At 47.6% G+C, this 20,486-nt stretch overlaps 1 protein-coding gene across 9 annotated transcripts in view; it reads right to left on the bottom strand.

Annotated features, from left to right (window-relative positions):
- The window catches only part of VWA2 (von Willebrand factor A domain containing 2), a 60,584-nt gene extending 41,505 nt beyond the window's left edge, over positions 1 to 19,079 (bottom strand). For 3 of the 9 annotated variants that reach the window (XM_069567594.1, XM_069567595.1, XM_069567596.1), the window contains exons 1-4: positions 18,171 to 18,720; positions 10,729 to 10,790; positions 7,154 to 7,228; positions 5,552 to 5,685 (exon numbers count right to left, since the gene is read on the bottom strand). In XM_069567594.1, coding sequence (XP_069423695.1) covers positions 5,552 to 5,685; positions 7,154 to 7,228; positions 10,729 to 10,790; positions 18,171 to 18,406 — 507 coding nt within the window. In that variant the 5' untranslated portion in view covers positions 18,407 to 18,720. Of the gene's footprint in view, positions 1 to 5,551; positions 5,686 to 7,153; positions 7,229 to 10,728; positions 10,791 to 11,747; positions 11,863 to 15,855; positions 15,945 to 18,170 lie in introns of those variants that run through there. The other 6 variants (XM_069567602.1, XM_069567604.1, XM_069567597.1 and 3 more) reach the window with 4 other exon arrangements.
- Positions 19,080 to 20,486: the final 1,407 nt, after the last annotated feature.

The following is a 20,486-nucleotide window of genomic DNA, read 5'->3' as shown; positions in this document are numbered from 1 at the left end:
AGACTTTATTTTTTGGGGCTCCAAAATCATTGCAGATAGTGACTGCAGCCATGAAATTAAAAGACGCTTACTCCTTGGAAGAAAAGTTATGACCAACCTAGATAGCATATTCCAAAGCATAGACATTACTTTGCCGACTAAGGTCTGTCTAGTCAAGGCTATGGTTTTTCCTGTGGTCATGTATGGATGTGAGAGTTGGACTGTGAAGAAAGCTCAGCACTGAAGAATTGATGCTTTTGAACTGTGGTGTTGGAGAAGACTCTTGAGAGTCCCTTGGACTGCAAGGAGATCCAATCAGTCCATTCTGAAGGAGATCAGCCCTGGGATTTCTTTGGAGGGAATGATGCTAAAGCTGAAACTCCAGTACTTTGGCCACCTCATGCAAAGAGTTGACTCATTGGAAAAGACTCTGATGCTCGGAGGGATTTGGGGCAGGAGGAGAAGGGGATGACAGAGGATGAGATGGCTGGATGGCATCACAGACTCAATGAACGTGAGTCTGAATGAACTCCGGGAGATGGTGATGGACAGGGAGGCCTGGCGTGCTGCGATTCATGGGGTCGCAAAGAGTCGGACACGACTGAGCGACCTAACTGAACTGAAACCATTAGGGCATCTCAAACCAACGGGATAAGATAGTGCCATCAGTAAGATATATTGGGACAACGGGACAGCCATCTGCAAAAGAATAGAGGAAAGCTTGCAAATGGATTCATGAGTTAAGTGTGAAAAGTGTGACCATAAAAGTTCTAGAAGAAAACTTGGGAGAATTCCTCTGTAATTGCAAAGGAACAAAGACATCACTACGACTTGTAGTCCATAAGTTGTAAAGGAAAAAAAATGATGAATCTGACTCTATGAAGAAAACTTCTACAGGGCAAAAAAAGGTCATAATGCAACCAAAAAATGAAGACAAATGAAAAGTTATTTGCTACTTATGTCAGAGACAAAAAGTTACTTTCACCAATACATAAAGAGTGTCTAGGAGCTGATATGAGAAAGATCCACAATCCAACAGAAAAATAGGCCAAGAATATGAACCGAGATCACAGAAGAGGAAATACAGACACAACTGAGCCACTAATACACACATACTGGTTAACTAAACCTTGGTAAATTCTTATGATGGAACATTAATCAGCTATAAAAATCCACGCTCATGCATGCTCACTCACTGTAGTCTGCCAGGCTCCTCTGTCCATGGGATTTCCCAGGCAAGAATACTGGAGTGCCATTTCCTCCTCCAGGGGATCTTTCCTACCCAGGGATCAAACCCACATCTCCTACATCAGCAGGTAGATTCTTTACCACTGAGCCATCTGGGACACACGTAAAAATGATATATGCTTATATTAATACCTATATTACCTAACTACCTAGATAGGAAAGACTTTCAAGATAACGTGAGGAGAAAGAGGTGAGAAATGAAACTGTATAAGCATGCTACCCTTTGTATGAAAATGGCAAAAATTAGAATATATATTCATAGTGCTTCTATCTGCATGAAGTAATTCTGTAAGGATGCTCAAGACAGCAGGGGTGGGGGTAGGGAGGACTGGGCAAATAGAAAATACATGACTGGGAGGGATACTTTTCATTGAATGCCTTTGTTTTGAACCATGTGAATGAATTGGTTAAAAAAAAAAAAGACTCCCTTGAGACCAACAGCTGGGTGTATTTACTTAAACAGGAAGGAACCAACTTCAAAACAAGATAGAAACAGCTTGAGTCAGTAGTCAAGGCATTTAATTTAATTGGCGGTTTGGAAGCAAAATAGCTACCTTTTATCTTCAGTTTACTGTATGCTCAGAAGCAAGCCCGTCCCAATTTCTCACCACACTGTAATCACTGCTGCAGTCGTTATATTAGGGCCAGGAAGTGAACTTCTCAGTGCAAGTGTTGAGAGGAGACTTCAAACACATTAAATCCACCTCAAAACAGAGCCTCCATAAAAAGCTTTAATTGATAGCTACTTGAAAATTTCTTCCCAGAAAGTAAAATAAAGTGCAAGTCAAATTCCTTGTATTCAGTACATGGAGATAACAAGACATGCCATGCTGTGCTAAGGCGCTTCAGTTGTATCCGATTGTGGCTCCATGGACTCTAGCCCACCAGATTCCTCTGTCGATGGGATTCTTCAGGCAAGAATACTGGAGTGGGCTGCCATGCTCTCCCCCAGGGGATCTTCCTGACCCCAGGACCAAGCCTGTGTCTAAGTCTCCTGCATTGGCAGGCAAGTTCTTTACCACTAGTGCCACATGGGAAGCCCAATAACAAGACGATGACGCCTAAGATGCAGCTCAAACATAACAAACCTGGAGCCACAGGTCAGATTGAAGCATCTGAAATCACCCTAATGCAAAAAATCTTTCTTCAACTAGCAATTCCAGCAAGTCTGAGCAGCTTGGAGGTGGAGGCACTCATTTGCTTGCAAAAAAAAGACACCAACTCCTTAGCTCAACAAGTCTTGCTATGAGAAAGTTTTCTCGTGTCAAACCCAAGTACAGCTCCCTCAACACCCAGACTTCGTCCTGTTAATGAAACAGAGCCACTCGGCACCCTCCTTCCAGTGACAGTAGCAGTCAGGTTCCCTCATATGAAAATGCCCAGGCCTCTCACTATCCTGTCTCCTTGTTGTGGGCACTATCTAGTTCGCCAATATCTAACCTTAAAAAAAAAAAAATTAGGTCTTCCCTGGTGGCTCAGTGGTAAAGAATCTGCCTGTAATACACGAAATGTGGGTTTGATCCCTGGGTAGGAAAGATCCCCTGGAGGGGGAAATAGCAACCCACTCCAGTATTCTTGTCTGGGAAATCCCATGGACAGAGGAGCCTGGCCGGCTACAGTAAATGGGGTCACAAAGAGCGATGCTGCTTAGCAACTTCACTACCACCTTAAAAATGCCATATTCTAAATGCAGTTTGACAACATTAAATTCCCTGAATTCTGGGCAACTGTGGGTTGGGAGAGTTGCTCCCAAAACTGCCATACTGTTTTTTTAGGTCACAGTTTCCTTACTCTCTCTTTGAGGATGCTGAATTCCATCAGCACCCACCGTTTCTATGTAAAGACACACACACACACCCCACTATGTCACCAGCTGTCCACGGCCTATGTGACTGTGAGAGCAGAATGTGAAGTGCTGGGCTGAGACTCAAGAGCCCCCCTGTTCTTCCATGCTGAGAGCTGTGTGACCCTAAGCAGTCACTTAGCCTCTCTGAGCCTGTATTTCATCTATGAAACATTCTCTAATAATCTGTGAAGTTCTTCTCTTCCAACTTGTCATCTACTGGGATCTCCAGACCACCCATTTCAGGACATAATACATCCATTTAAAGGTCAACGGTGTTTGATCTTTATGGCTCTTCCTCCGTGAAAAAACTAGCAAAACTCCCCCAAGGAATCACTTCCTTTAAAAAGCAGGGTCCCTTGGGGAGGAGGGCAGAGATTCAGCAGCCTTTGGCCTTGAGCCTCTGAGAGTCCACAATGGATTGACTTTATAGTTGGAACGTCCGGCTATCGGTATCTAGACAGAATGATGTCAGCTATAACCATGCAAGATGGCCTGAAGTCCAAGATAATGTGCTCATTCCTCACAAATGACATGTCATTTCTGGAAAAAATCTGCTCTCATTAAAAGCCCCTTTTGCTCCTAAATCCTAGAGGTTTTTCTAGGATTAACCCAGGAATGTCATCTTGGAAAACCACTTCCTTCCTCCACCTGTATGTGACTAGTCTCTCATTCACAGCTTTCCAAACCAAAATGCCCTTCTTAAATTTTTACTTGATTTTTGAGTCAGTTCACATGGTTCAAAAGTATAAAGACATTTATACCGATGGGCCTCCCGCTGGACTTGTGCCCCATTTGCCCAGTTCCCACTCCTTCCCTCAATGGGAAACTGCTGCTCTTTGCCTCTTACAAACGCCCCCAGAGTTTCTTCATGCACATATAAACAAATACAAATACAGGCTCTTTTCATCTCTGTTTTTCATAAAGAGCAACATATCATACATACCATCTGCACCTTACTTTTATACTCTATTTGTGTTGGTGTTTTTCCACATCAAAGACTTTTCTCATACACTTTTGACAGTTGCCCTGTGATTCATTATATGAAGACACCATAAAGGATTTACCCCTGTGAGCAGGCCTTTTGGGTTGCCTGAAATCTTTTACAATTACAAACAACACTGCAACGAATAACTTTGAGTGTGAATTATTTTGCACCTGTGGGAGTATCTATAGGATAAATTACTGAGTCAAAGGGTCCCAGCCTTTGTCATTTGGATGGACACTGTTAGATTCTTCCATAATGAGGCTGCACATTCCCACCAGCATGAGAACACCACTTTCCTACAGGCTTGTCAATGAAGCATGAAACCAAACTTCAGATTTTTGGTAATCCAGTTAAATAGAAAATAGTGTATCAGTCAGAGATTTGCTATTTCATTGAATGAGGTTGGGCATCTTTTCCTATGTCAGAGGGCCATCTGTGTTTCATTTTCTGGGAACTGTCTGTGTATATTGTCCATTTTTCTGTTGACTTGTTCCCAAATGCCATTTTTTAGCAACAAAAGCCACAGCTAGCACAGACTGCTGACATTTAAGACTTGCTATCTGGAACCAGGAAGAGCAAGAAATGAAGATATTGGCTGGATTCACCAGGCAGGAGCTGCTTCCTTCAAGCGAACACAGAAGGTAGGAGCTGATTTGTATTAAGACCCTGATGCTGCTGCCGCTGCTGCTAAGTAGCTTCAATTGTGTCTGACTCTGTGCAACCCCACAGACGGCAGCGCACCAGGCTCCCGCGTCCCTGGGATTCTCCAGGCAAGAACACTGGACTGGGTTGCCATTTCCTTCTCCAGTGCATGAAAGTGAAAAGTGAAAGTGAAGTCGCTCAGTCATGTCCGACTTTTCACAACCCCATGACTGCAGCCTACCAGGCTCCTCCTTCCATGGAATTCTCCAGGCAAGAGTACTGGACTGGGGTGCCATTGCCTACTCCTAGTCTTCAGAAATAGTTGTAGTAGTTTTTGTCTGCAGCATGCTTTCCCTTTCCCGCAGTTCTGCAACCACAACCTCTCTTTCTAGCAGGAAGTCCCAGTGTTCATCCCCACCCCAAGAAGGAGGATAAGCACCTGACTCAGGAATGGCCAGACAAGCTCTTCCCTCTGACTTCTGTGATTGGCAAAGGGATTGTCATGTGACCTACATCTGCCCAATCAGAGCCCTCCTGAAGACTTCTGCCAGCTCTACAGGGAAAGAAGTCCACTTTGTTTTTCTGGGGATAACTAGCTCAAAGGACTGTGTAGGGCAACTCTACCGAGTGGAGAACCTGCCTGGGGGGGGGAACCAAATGAGGAAAGCAAAACAGAGAGGAGGAGAAAAAGAGCGATTGAGGCTTGGGATTCCATCATGCCTGGAACCAGGATTCATCCCCTTGGTCTTCCTGGTTCCAGAAGCCAATAAATGCCCTCTTCTACTTAAAATGGGCTTTCTGTCACTTGCAGCCAGACACCCTAATACAAAGACAATGAGACTTAAACTCACCTTCCTAGGGTTGATGTCCAGAGCATCACAGACCGTGATGGCAAAGTGCTTGGACCTTTCAAAGCTCCCTTTCCCGACACTATGAGAGCCATCCATCAGAAACAGTATGTCCACTGCAGCCGAGCACCACATCACTAGGGGAGAGTGGAGCAACATGAGTGACAGCCAGCTTCCCTGTGGTCTGGTCCCGAGAAGATCTTCCTTCCAGAGCAGAGTGGAGGTGGAAACAATCTTGCAGTGGGTCAAGCTCCTCTTAGTACAGTGGGGGCAATAACCCTGGAGACAATTCTGGGCCACAGGCAATGCTCTCCTGCAGCGGGGAGCATGGACCTACCACGGGCACAACACTGATGAAAGTCTGTGTGATGATGAGAGAGTCTAATTCAACAACACTAAGCCATCTGAGAGGAGGGGCTACTGGAGGCATGGAGGGATACCCAAGAGCCTTGGATCCTGCCTTCAGGGTTCACAATCTAGCCTGGGACACAGTCAGGCACCCTGGTATATAAGGATGCATTACCCAAGAGCCTAAGTAATCACAAGCATTGACCAAATCTTTCCTACAGGCTGGGTACTCTGCTTTAAACACTTTAAATGCACTAATTTATTCAATTCTCATAACCACCTTGAGATAGATTATAATTTTTTAATTTTTTCACAGTTATCTTGAGATGTCATTCATATATAAGTCAATGTTTGAAGTATACACTCGGTGGCTTTTTGTGTTGCTCAGGTGCTCAATTGTGTCTGACTCTTTGTGACCCCATGGACTTCATCACGCCAGGCTTCCCTGTCCTTTACTATCTCCCAGAGTTTGCTCAAACTCAAGTCCATTGAGTCGATGATGCCATCCAACAATCTCATCAATGGTTTCTGGTATATTCAAAGAGATATTCTACCATCACAGTCAATCTTAGAACATCTTTCATCTCCTCAAAAGGAAACTCTGTACCTTTTAGCTATCAGCTTCCTAGCCCCCCCCCCCACCGCCACCCCTAAATATATTTACAATTTGTATTCCCATTAGCAAGATAAAGAGAGCAGGGTACAGGGCAATTCAGGGAACTTTCCTGAGGTCAAAGCACCAGGAAGTGGTGGAGCCACGGAGTCCAACCCAGGGTGTCAGAGTCCACACCCTGTCACCTCATCATGAAGATGAGAGAGTGGAAGTCAGAGAACCACCAGTGAGAAGGTGCCACCCTGTAGCAACAAGCTAGGGGGATTTCACCAGAGAGGGAGGGAAGGTGACCGGACAGTCCCTGCAAGCAGGAGGGCAGGGCTTGAGCATGTGGAGGAAATGCCAAGCAGAGATAAAGAGGAAGAAACATAGCAGCCAATGAGGCTGGTTGGGTAGGCGGTGGTCATACAACAGAAGAACCCTGAAGCCAGGGCCAAGAAATCCAGCAATAGGGATCTTCCTGGGTTTTTCACCCAGGAGAGGAACTTCGTCAGGCCTCTGTTCGGGGAAAACGACCCTGGCCACAGCATGAAAGAAGACAGGGCTGGGAAAGGAACTGTCTGAAGCCAAAAGATTTCCCTTGGGTCCATCACACAGAGGCCGAAGCAGGAGAGTTTGGAGGGTCAAGAAAAACATGGGCTTACTTTTGCTGGCGACTGAAATCTTCCCAATAATCTCCTTGCTCACATGGACTTCCTGAAGAGGGAGGGATGGAGGCACTAGAAGAGGAAACAGAAGCACACGTTACACGGCAGAGAGGGGAGGGGCCCGAGACGCCACGTTATGTGACCACAATGAATAGGCAACCATAGAGAAAACAGGAGTGTGGGAGAGCCTAATGATACTGTATCTTAAAAATTACCAGATGGATAACAGTAATAACATCCTCCCCAATTACTCCAACTTTATCAGGTACCTTTGCATTTAAATTTGGGTATTTTGAAGACTAAAATTAAAAATATCTACCCAGGGGCTATAGAGAGCCTTGATTCTGATGAGTTTTGCCCCTGGTTAGGCATAAGACCTGGGTGCCCCTCTGGGATGCAGCATCTTGCCATAAAAATTAACCTTGAACATGAACAGACAATTCACAGAAGGAAGAGAATTCCTAGCAAAGCACAAGGGAAAATTTTCAAATAGGTGACAAAATGCTTTAACTCAAACCACAGGGTACCCTTTTAAATGTGAAATTTAGATGATCAAGGTGTAAATGTAAATGTAACTGGAAAGATTACATCAGGAAAACCTTTTCCAATAGTGGCACAGTAAATTGGTATAGTCTTTTTGGAAAACAATTTAGCCAAATGAATTAGGAGTCATAAAAGGGGTTAGGCTACATAACATCACACCTGGGAATTGATCCAAAGGAAAAACAATTTTAGGGAAGGGAAGATGTGCCACCAAGACATCTCCTTCAGTGTTATTTGTTTCAGAGGAATGACGGCGATGACAAATACCCATAGAGAGAGGACTCAGAGTAACACGGATACAATCATTCAATGCAATTAACATGAACAAGGGCTAAAAAGTTTTGGGTAGGAAGTTTGTGGATACACCTTTTTCTTCTATGTGATACCCAGTAAAATTGTAGTGATGGCATATGAGCAGTCAATAACAATTTACAAAATGAACTCAGGGTAGGTAGCATGCCAGGTGCTGAACAGCAAGCCAACCAAGATGAAAGTCCTGAAGACAATGAGGTGCCGCTTGGAGGGATTATTTGAAAAGCCAAACATGGGTGGTCACTGTCAGACAAAGCAGACATGTGGATGCTTGTAAAGTCCATGTCCTGTAGATAAGCACAGAAAGCACCAGGCGAGGGTTTACAGAAGCTAGGAACAGGCAAGGCCAGGCAAGGGGCAGATGAAGGAATATGAGGTGGGAGGAGGCTGCTGGGGAAAGAGGTAAGGAGATGGAATCAGGCTGGGAAGGAGGTGGGGGTGTGGTAGGAATCACATAACACAGGGAAGTTGGGCTCAGGGGGATTTGCCACTGCCAGGATGGTGACAAGGAAGAGGACACCAAAAGATGAGCTCAGGTTCTGGAGGGAGGGGTGCCTCTAATTGGCAGTACCTGCTGGAGTTCATTCATGGGGCAGAAACACCTTCACCTGTCTCCACAGAGCCCAGCCCAGCTTTCTGCACACAATTTGGCCAAATGAATTAAAAATTCTTGCCTCCTTTGACCCTGAAGCCAAAGCCGGAAAGCACCAAGCTTTCCTGAATGAGCCCATGAGTCACTGACAAAAAGTCCAGGAGTTGAGGAATCCTTAAAGTGTCAGTAGCTCAATCATGTCCAACTCTTTATGACCCCATAGACTAACCCATCAGGCTCCTCTGTCCATGGAATTCTCCAGGCAAGAATACTGGACTGAGTTGCCATTCCGTTCTCCAAGGAATCTTCCCAACCCAGGGATTGAACCAGGGTCTCCCGTGTTACAGGCAGATTCTTTACTGTCTGGGACACCAGGGAGGTCCCTGAGGAATCCCTAAGGTCTTTTTAAATGTTTTACTGGCACATTCTCCAGCTGGAGACTGACCAGCCATCACCCCTGGATGGGAGATGGGAGGAGGAGCTCTATGACCAGGGACCACTCACTACGGACGTGACTCAGCTTATGTAACTGTATCATGGGCTCAGCTGTCCTGGCAGGTGCCAGTGAGACCTCCTTCCAGGGAGCAGGTACCCAGTGACATCCCACGGTGCCCCTGTGAAACTACCTGAGGCCTCTGCAGATGTTCCCCCGGGGACTGAGAGTCAATGAGCATGTGACTGCGGCTTCCTCTCCCAACCAAGTCAGTCTTCACCTCTGAGGACCGCCTGCCTGGACAGGGTGGGGAGACTCGGGTTTGGGTTTTCATCCCAGTCCTGCCCCTGAAAGCTGTGTAGCCCCAGGCAAGTCACTCAGCCTCTCTGAGCCTTCCCTGTCTCATCGGTACAACCGAGGGGTGTCAGATCCAGTGCTCTGTAAACTGGACAGGCTACAGAGGGTGAGCTTCTGCTGTGAGTTAAAACAGAAGCTTTACTGTGCCTGGGCCCCCAGGGACCACATGTCCCCAAACACGTCTCATTTCATCCCAGTCCCTCGGTCATGAAGCCACTGTGTGACACTGATCACACACATGGCTTCAAGAGAGGGGATAGGCGGACTGGGCAACCACGTCCTTCCAGCCTCTATCTTCGAGGGTCCAGAAAACAAGCAGACAGTGACAGCAACCAATGAATAGCGAGGTTACCCCCACTCACAGAAACACAGACCCAGGAGGAACTGCAAGAGAGCCTCTGAGGCTGCAAGAGGACCCTGGGCTAGCCTCAGGCAGCCAGCCACCCAGCCCGCTCATTCTTACTCATCAGCCAACCCACAAAACACACCTATTCCTTTCTACCATCTCGTGTTTCAAAGAGTCTAGAATGTGGGAGGGCCAACGTGGGAAGTAAATAGAAAACTGATTTGCTCCACTATCCATTCACTAGTCTACTTCTTGAGCACAGATTAGGTGCCAAGTCCAGTGCGAGGTGCCAAGACTACACAGCCTGTGTCCAGGGGAGAAGACGAACACTCATTTTTTAAAATTCACACAGAAATAAACTCATATCTGTATTAAGTGCAACACAACAGAGAGACTCAATGGGACACAAGATTTTAGTAGGGGGATCTGACCTGACCTGGGAATCCAGGAGAAACTGAGCTGGGTGCTGGAGGATGAGTAGGAGTTTACCAGGGTAGAGGTGCTGGGTGAATCAGTGATACAGGCAGACAGGCCACCATAATTGAGAACCCCAGGGTGGGAGGGAGCAAGGGTGCTGGGCCGGCCTGGAAGGAGTGTGGGCTGCAGCAAAGAGGAGGGAGGGAGGGGGATCCAGCGGGGACACCGCATGGCATAAGGTCAGATCAGGCAGGCCCTCTTCAGAGCAATGGAATATCACTTAAAAGTTTCAGGTAGGCAGTGGGAATGGAGAGGGGTCCAGGTATGACCAGATTTGTGTTTTGAAATGTGTGAAGAACAGGATGGAGGGGGACCGGGTGAATCCAGGGAGACAAGTCAGGAGGCTACTGCAGTGGTCCAAGCACCAGACGATGGGGCTTAGACTAGGCAGGTGGCCAGGAGTAGAGAAACATGGATGCACTCAAGAGACCTTTAGAAGTCAAAATCCACCGGATGTGAGGTGCATCAAACCCCTCAACACCTCACCCACCTCTCACACCAAGAACACTCACCTCCAGCAAACAGGACAATGCAGATGGCTTCCAGCAACAGGAGAGAGGGCATGTTGATATGACTAGAGGGTCAGGACAAGGAAAATTAAAAAAAAAAAAACGATCAGCAATCAGTTCTGTGAGTTCCCCCAAGTCATACCCCCAACAAGACGACAAGGGCTCAGCCTTTCCCGGGTCACAGATATGACCCTAGAGGCTGCTGCTTGCATGATAACTACAGTAGTCTGGAGAAGACTCAGATCCCAAAAGCCATGGAAGACTTCACTCCAGTGGCTTTGATTTTAAAGGACAGCCTTAACACCTTCCCCTCCCCTGGTAGCTCAGTCGGTAAAGAATCTGCCTGCAGTGCAGAAGACCCAGGCTCAATCCCTGGGTCAGGAATATCCCCTGGGGAAAGGAATGGCGACCCACTCCAGTATTCTTGCCTGGAGAATTCCATGGACAGAGAAAACTCACTTCAACCTGATGCCCTCGAAAGTTCCTTTAACATTCTCAATGAGGGCCATGCTCCTGCACCTAAGAACATGGATAGGGACTTCCCTGGTGGTCCAGTGGTTAAGAATCTGCCTGCCAATGCAGGGGACAAGGATTCCATCCCTGGTCCGTGAAGATTCCACACACCTTGGGGTAACTAAGCCACAAGTACTGAACCCCATGCACCCTCGAGCCCGTCTCCAAAACAAGAGGAGCCACAGAAGTGAAGAATAGCGCCTGCTCACTGCAACCAGAGAAAGCCCACACAAAGCAACAAAGATCCATCAAAGCCAAATATGTATATACACATACACAAACATGGAAAGCAAGGCGGAGGGCCTAAGATTCCATTCATGCATCTTGGCCCTTGGGACCACCCCTCCCCTCCTCCATTAGGGACACCACTTCTCCGAAACACCTGGCAGCGGTCTCCTGGTCATCTTCGGTGCCTCAGCCATGTGCCTCTAACTTAATCTGCGCTAAAATGAATTGTGTTACTTTTCTGACGCACCCCAATCACCTCTGTCTGGGCACTGAAGACATACCTGGCCGACGCAGGAACAAAACACAGCTGGATTCTGAATTCAGAGGATCTGCCAACCAGTGCTGACCCCCTCCTCCCTGGGCCTGCATTCCTACCCTCAGGGGGCGCGCTCTGGTATCAAACTGAGGAGGAGACACAGTGAATAAGGGTACATACCCCAGATGTAAATGGGAAGGCGTCCCTGAGGCTCAGAAGGGGAGGAGTCCTGAGTCTCTGGGTCCCCGTCCAACGGGCTTTCTTCTAACCATGCTACTCCTAGAGCCGAGGTCAGCTCAAGGTCCATGGGCCATCCCCCTGAACTCCATGCACACTGAGCTGGCACACCGTGACTCGGGAGCTACCTCTGCCCCACGATGACAGAGGGTGTGCACCCTGGATCCAGGGGTCCCACTTCTCATCTGATGCCGTGCGACCCTGAGAGTAACCACAGTTCCTCACCTGGAAATGAGGAGGGTGGACCAGAGGCTGCTAAGATGTCTTCTGGTTGAAAAAAAGAAAATCCCCTTTTGATCTCCTCTCCACCATGGAACTATGATGGTCAGACCTTTCCCCACCGTTTATTCAGCTCTCTGGATTTCAAAACTCCTGAAGCAAACTAAATGGAATTGCCTAACCAGCTGAGAGTCTCTGTGCTTCAAGTAACTGAGAGGCTTCCCAGCCTCACCTCATCTAAGTAAGGACCGGAGATGAGGTACTACCGGAGGGAGGAGGGCAGGAGCTCCCCAGGCATGGTCAGAGGGAGAGAGGGGGCTGGTGGGGGCCATGCCTCCTGTTCTCATTCCTCTTACTCCACACAACAGCCGTGGGACAAGTCCAGACCTGCCACCTGGGAGCCAGGCAGGGGCGAGGCCTGGGGACAAGGGCCAGCTTGGAGGAGAAGGAAAGGGCATCCCTGTGCCATCCAGTCCTGAGGCTCAAGATTTTCTGGGATCACAGTTTCTGACCTTGGGCACACGCAGGACTCTGAGGCTCAGGCCTGTTAATTTTTTTTTTACAAAACTAGGATTCTAGTGGCTTCCCGTGAGGACAAGGCAAAAGGGAGCACAGAAGTTTCCTGCTGCAGAGCACGGTGTTTGTGAACACGGGGCCCCTCCCTGTACTAGGGAACAAACCTAGGCAGATCCATCTGGCTCCACCATGTGCCTCTGCTTGCCCAGGTGAATGTTTTTCCAGAGCCTCTTAAGGTTCTACTCAATAAAACAAAATTTAGGTTGGCAATCTGGAAATCAAGTGCCTCCTTGTGAGCGCCAGGCTCAGGTGGTGCTGACCCTGAGACCTCAGCAGCACCTCCCCAACCAACCCCCGTGCCCCCACCCCCACCTCAATCCCCATTGTCACACAGCCCACACTGAACCTGCCTGCCGCGTGGCAAATGGTTCAGGGACTAGGGGCTGTGTCTCAGTCTCTGCATGTGCCTGGCATGTGGTAGATGAGACACGTGCTTGCTGGAAGTCAGCATCATAACGCTTCAGGCAGGTGGGCTGGAGGGATACTTTCTGATGAATCTGTGCTCATTGCACTCACAGTATCCTTTTTTATACCCAGATAAATGAACCTAACGTTGTTTCAATGATGCTACAGAATTAATAGTCCTCTACACTATCTATTCCCACCCAATCATCTCAAATATTCAGCTCAATCCCCCTTCCTCACACAGCAAAACTTTCTTTCAATACTAATTCAACATTCTAAATACAACCCTACATCTAAGACTTGGAAGAATGAATTCCACAGTAAAGGGGAAAAAAAAAAAAGCTGCTCCCATCTAGTGAGCATTATTCACTCACTAAAGCACCCAGTACCGGGCTCTGAGGACTTCCCTGGTGACTCAGACAGTAAAGAATCTGCCTGCAATACAGAAAACCCAGGTTTGATTCCTGGTTCGGGAAGATCCCCTGGAGAAGGGAATGGCTACCCATGCCAGTATTCTTGCCTAGAGAATTCCATGGACAGAGGAACTTAGTGGGCTACAGTCCATGGGGTCACAAAGAGTTGAACATGACAGAGATTAACACACACCAGGCTCTCTGCTTACGTATCTTCTCTCTCCTAATGCTCACAGCAAGCCCCCATTTGACAGATGGGAAAGCTGAGACAGGGAGAAGCCAAGTATTCTGCCCCAGGTGAGACAGTGAATAGTGGATCCTACGCCTTCTGGCCTCCCTGTCTTCTGTTCCATCTGTCACCTTCCTGATTGTGGGGGATCAGAACAGAGGAACAGAGCCTAATTAAAAATCTGCCACCCTGAATCTCACCTGTTGGCAGTCTTCCATCAGCTGCCAGCAACTCCCAAACCCGATCACATAACTTGAGAAGACTTTGAGAACTTTCTGCAGTCTTATACTAAGCAGATGGGAGTGGTCTGCAACCCTCGGGCAGAAACAGAACTTCCATTTCCAGGTATACTTGGTCAAGCCTCTTCCATTACAAAACACCTGGCTCATCACATTTGCTCCTTTCTATTCCATTACTCATTCTAATCCCACACATCGTCATTCCTGGCTTCTGGGGTTCTCACACAAGGACCTGGATCACTCCCGGATTCCGTGGTCTTTTCATCTGATTGTTATTTTCACATTCTGATTCCTTGCAGCACCAGCAGCACGTGGAACAGCAGATATGTGAGGTTTGCTGCAGGGCATCGCAAAACATCACACTCTGTGCTGCCTGGAGATTGCATTTCCCAAGAGACAGGAAGAAAGCAAAGGCCAAACAAGGCTACTTTTGAAAAAGAAGGGCCAGACGGAAGAGCAATAGCTAAAGGTGGTTTTGCAGGACAATGGCCACTTTCTCCTCTATGATCGGAAATGAAACAAGGGCAGGGTGAAAAAGGAGAGCGCTTCCACCTCCTTACAAAATGCAATTCCAACCCCAAATATTAGATTAGCCCTTGGCAGCCTCCTCTCCATCAGTAGAATGGAAATCTGAACTGTTTACAAAAACAGTCCACAACCAGAAGAGAAAGACTTTCAAATTGGAGGTAAGTCAGCCAGGAAGCCTGTGGTCTTTTGCTGTAACAAACATCTTCCTTGTTCACTTGGCAAAATACTTGGCTCAGACCCAGGCAGTCAGGGGAAGTGGTTGACACGTTTCTAGTCCGATAAGGCATGAAGGGCATTTCACAAGTTGTTCTGGGGCACGCTATGCTTTCCCTACCAAAATCACAAATTTTCAGAACCCAACAGTCTGGCAACCAGAAATCAGCCACAAGGGACAAACTGTGCCCTTTGGGTCCCTGGATGGCTGGGGAGAAGAGGCAGATAAACCACAGGCTTCCCACACTCTGTACCTGACAAGAGATTTTGATGCTTGTTTGGATAGTATTTGAAAATCCTTTATTGAAACTGTCAGTATGTGTATTAGTCACTCAGTTATGTCTAACTCTTTGAGACCCCACAGACTGTAGCCCCAAGCTCCTCTGTCCATGGAATTCTCCAGACAAGAATACTGGAGTGGGCAGCCATTCCTTTCTTCAGGGAATCGTCCTGACCTAGGGATCGAATGGGTCTCTTGAATTGCAGGCAGATTCTTTACCATCTGAGCCACCAAATCCACTGTCATAGGGTTCTGGAAAGTGCATCCACAGGACTGGAACTCCAAAGATGGAATTCCAAACTAGCTCTGCTTCTAACCAGATGGGCAACTCTGCAGACACCAACCTCCCGCTTCATTCATCTGTTTCATAACTGACAGTGTTTTAAAGATCCAGTGAAACAGTATGAAAGTTCCCCATAATGGTAAAAGACTTTTTGAACATATGGTATTAAAAGATTATCATTGCATTTCACATATTAACATCATATAACTACATTCATATACCCTGTAGGGTAGACACGATCAATTCTACTTTCACACTTGTGAAAATGGTCTTGGAAAAGTTGGGGCCCAAGGTCAAAGAGCTGGTAAATCACAAGTCTGGTGTCAGGCCCAGTTTTTCAGATGCAGGCAGCCCAGACGTGACAAGAAGCAAGCAGCACACAGTTGGTGTGCAAAGGGCACCAAGCGGACGTCAGGAGACCTGAGCACCAACCTCCCAAGTACGTGCTTTCACTTTAGTCACTCAATTTTCTTCTTTCAAAAATGGGGATGACATTATACACCCTATTTACCTGGGAAGGTTATTGCCAGGATCCCAGGAGCCAACAGTGCCAAAGTCCTCTGGGCAAGGGCAGAGGTGCCCAAGTGGAGATCAGGAAATCTAGTTAAGAGAAGGGACCCAGGATCAGGAAGGGAAGTGAGGAATTGGAGGATCACAATCAGGAAAACCCAGCAAGTGGTTTTGCAGTGGAAAAGTAAGCTGCTGGAGCTGCTTAGATGAACAAGTGAACTAAAAGAAGGGCCTTTGAGTGTGTTCAGCTATTTTGGGTTGATGGCTTGGGATACTGAAGCAGGAGTGTCTCGCATGGTGTAGACCCACTCTTATGCAGGGTCCCCAAGGGACCTCCAATAGCTTTGTCGATGATGTGAGGGGTTTATTGCATTTAAAAGAAATATCCTTGTGGGATAAAATTAAAAATTAGCAATTTTGTTACAGTCCTCTCAATTAAAACTGTTTTTTTTTCCTTACTGCTCAACGTGTGGGAATCACTGTTCTAACACACTCACAGTGTTGACTCTTCCACTGATACAATGACGTGAAATTTAACTTATTCAATAACAACTATTAAGCATCTGCCCTGCACTCAGCACTCTCCCAGGTGTTGGGGATGTGGTGAAAAAAACTCCGTAAGATGTGCACCTGGTGGGCACATTCTTAACAAAGGGCTTTTACATTTGCACCAGTGGTTTATCCTCAATGTCATCACTTGCCAATTAGAGATCTGTGCTCATTACAAACCCAGGAGCCAGGGTTCCTGGCAGACTCTCCCGTTCTCCCTCGGGCAGTCTTCCACCCTTTCTAAGTCTCAGTCTCCTCATCTGTAAAAACACGGGCATCTGACTATAATTCATTTCAAGAGCCTGAGCCTAGTGAGGGGGAAGGGAAACAGCTACTCTAAGCTCTGGGTGGTGGACCAAAAAGCCAGATTTAAAGAAAAATGTCATTGATGGTTTTCAAAGAGACAAGTATGATGAAGGAAGGATGGAATCCCCGTGGACCTCTGGGATTTGCTTGGGGATCCAGACTGGGAAATTCTTAATACATCAAGAGATGGCTCTGAGCTGAATTTCTACAAAGAAGAGTAAGGGCCGTATCCTACGCAAAGAACAATCCAGTAAAGCTTTGTAGCCCATCAATCTAAGGAAAAGAATGGCTACAAGCTACTGAAAGCCAGCAGCATTTACAAATTAACTCTCACGGCCTTTGGCCGCTGCAGCGCTGAGTCTTCGGTTTCCTTCTCTTTTCTGACTCCTCTCAATAACTGCACATTTCTTAATACAGTGTCACTGAGAAAGCAAAATAGACCTTGAATTTTTAGACTTCAATTTATAAAACACTTAAGAGGTTCTAGAGGGGTTTTTATTTTTATTTATTAGTTTTTTATTTTTAAAATTTTAAAATCTGTAATTCTTACATGCGTTCCCAAACATGAACCCCCCTCCCACCACCCTCCCCATAACATCTCTCTGGGTCATCCCCATGCACCAGCCCCAAGCATGCTGCATCCTGCGTCAGACATAGACTGGCGATTCAATTCTTACATGATAGTATACTTGTTAGAATGTCATTCTCCCAAATCATCCCACCCTCTCCCTCTCCCTCTGAGTCCAAAAGTCCGTTATACACATGTCTCTAAGGATCACCTAAATTGAAAATTGTACACATTTATTTAGTTCCAAGATCCTAAACACAACTCATAGTGTACCCATGGAAAGGCCCTTCTTAGCAGGACAGCCACTGATTTCACATTGAAAGGGAAGCAAGGTGCCCTCCTTTCCTCTATTCTGCCTGAGTGTCCACCAGATTTTTAAATCCATGCCCCCTGGCAAGCTTTTAAGGTGCAATTCTAAGACCCTCCCCTTTCCCCTCCCAGAAAGTGGCCACAGAGCTGGGTTCTGACCTGGAGAAGGACAGGAAGCCGGCTGGACCAGCTGGCCAGAGTGGGGTTGCGAGGGAAGGGGGTGTCCAAGCAGGTGAACCACCACTGAGGATAAATCCCTTAAGACTTCCCAAAGGCCAAGGACTAGTCTTTCGGGCCGCGGGCCCCTCAGGCTCTGCATGCAGAGACCTCGCTGGGGTCACTGGGCTGCCTGAGAAAAGCACGCAGGAGTGACTTTAACACCTGCATCTGTTCTGTAAAATGGGGGGCGGGGAAGGAGGAGTCGGCTTGTCCCCAAAGCCTTTATTCAAAAGATGAGCCTTGTCCCCAAAGCCTTTATTCAAAAGATGTGCCGGGTTAGGGGTTCCAGGTCTCTGCTAGGACGGCCAGGTGTAATGCAAGGTTCCCTCCTCCACTCACAGTCACCGAGCGCCCGTCCCCTTTACCTGCGGTCCGAGCCGCTCTGCTTGGGCCCGGAGGGGCTGCTGCAGGGCCCGCAGCGCGCTGGCTCCCAAGACCCCCGCCGGCTCGCCCCGGGACCGAAAGAGGAGTACCCCGAGGAGGGCCGCCAGGTGCTTTCTGCCCGGGACGCCGACTTCCCGGAGAGGCGTGCGGGCCCCGCCGCGGTGCTCGGGTGGAGCGCAGACAATGCCGAACCAAACCCGCCGCGCCGACGCCGCATCCAACCGGGACGCCCCGTCTCTGCACGCGGGACAGGGGCTCCCGGGGGCGGGGCGTCTCCTCCGGTGCGAGCGCCGGGAAGGAAGGGGGTTCCAGCGACGCGGAGACCACACCGGCTGGACTCACGGCGAGGAGCGCGCGGCGGGACCCGGCTCTGGCCAGGGGGCGCTGCAAGCCCGGGGAGGGGAGCCCGGGCGGGAGCCACGTGGGACACCTGTGCTCTGCACCGAGGGGAGGCGGGGAGCGCGGCGCCGGCCGACCCCGCTAGGGCCGCTCTCCCGAGGGCGCTGCATCGCTTTGCTGGGAAGCCAGCCCGCAGCCGCCCCTCGCGTTCTTAAGCAACGCGTTGGCCAAGGTCGGGAGACAAAGGTACTTACTTCTGCTCTGGTCTCCCAGCCCCCGAGCGGTGCTGCAGAGAGCACTGTGCCATCCGCCTTGGACTCCGCAGGATTTATTGCTTTGACACTTGCGAAAATGTTGGCTTTGGCATCGTTACTATTTGTCATGGCAGTTGCCCTTTGTTTACCTGTGTGTTCTGTTACCGCCGTTGGGAGGTAATAATTGGGCCTTTTGGCCAGCATCCTCGTTGAAATCTGGAAGGTGCCTTGATTTTTTAAAAATCAAATACCATAAAGCAAAAATAGCTCAGTCTGGCACAACACCTTGTGCAAAGTAAGCACTCAAAAAAAAAAAAAGTCTCTTATTGCATAATCTATAGTTTCCATATTTCATCAGAAAAAAAGTGTCATTGCATAACGTGCGCTCGTTACAAAAGAAAAAAATCGGTTAAGCAAACCGCACCTACTCCACCACCCAGAGATAATCCTGGTTAACATTATGGTGTTTCTTCTTCCAGCATCAGTCTACTCAAAATTTTATTGTTAGCTCATTCCATGCATGGGCTTCCCTGGTGGCTCAGTGGTAAAGAACCTGCCAGCCAATGCAGAAGTAAGAGACTGGGATTTGATTCCTGGGTAAGGAAGATCCCCTGGCAAAGGAAATGGGAACCCGCTCCACCATTCTTGCCTGGGAAATCCAGTGGACAGAGGAGCCTGGCAGGTTACTGTCCTTGAGGTGGCAAAAGAGTCCAACATGATTTCATGACTAAGTAGCAGGAGCATTCCATGTATGGTGTATCATAGCCAGCTTTTCTTTGCCCCTTTTGACATCTTTCTGTGGCTTTTATCCACTTATAAGAATGCTCAAACTACCGCACAATTGCACTCATCTCACACACTAGTAAAGTAATGCTCAAAATTCTCCAAGCCAGGCTTCAGCAATACATGAACCGTGAACTTCCAGATGTTCAAGCTAGTTTTAGAAAAGGCAGAGGAATCAGAGATCAAATTGCCAACATCCACTGGATCATGGAAAAAGCAAGAGAGTTCCAGAAAAACATCTATTTCTGCTTTATTGACTATACCAAAGCCTTTGACTGTGTGGATCACCATAAACTGTGGAAAATTCTGAAAGAGATGGGAATTCCAGACCACCTGACCTGCCTCTTGAAAAACCTATATGCAGGTCAGGAAGCAACAGTTAGAACTGGACATGGAACAACAGACTGGTTCCAAATAGGAAAAGGAGTACGTCAAGGCTGTATATTGTCACCCTGCTTATTTAACTTCTATGCAGAGTACATCATGAGAAACGCTGGACTGGAAGAAGCACAAGCTGGAATCAAGATTGCCGGGAGAAATATCAATAACCTCAGATATGCAGATGACACCACCCTTATGGCAGAAAATGAAGAGGAATTAAAAAGCCTCTTGATGAAAGTGAAAGAGCAGAGTGAAAAAATTGGCTTAAAGCTCAACATTCAGAAAACGAAGATCATGACAACTTGTCCCATCACTTCATGGGAAATAGATGGGGAAACAGTATCAAACTTTATTTTGGGGGCTCCAAAATCACTGGAGATGGTGATGCAGCCATGAAATTAAAAGACGCTTACTCCTTGGAAGAAAAGTTATGACCAACCTAGATAGCATATTCAAAAGCAGAGACATTACTTTGTCAACAAAGGTCTGTCTAGTCAAGGCTATGGTTTTTCCAGTGGTCATGTATGGCTGTGAGAGTTG

The sequence above is a fragment of the Ovis canadensis genome, chromosome 22 (genome assembly GCF_042477335.2).
Source record: "Ovis canadensis isolate MfBH-ARS-UI-01 breed Bighorn chromosome 22, ARS-UI_OviCan_v2, whole genome shotgun sequence".
Taxonomy (NCBI): Eukaryota; Metazoa; Chordata; class Mammalia; order Artiodactyla; family Bovidae; genus Ovis; species Ovis canadensis.
This window is presented reverse-complemented; position numbering and strand designations above follow the sequence as displayed.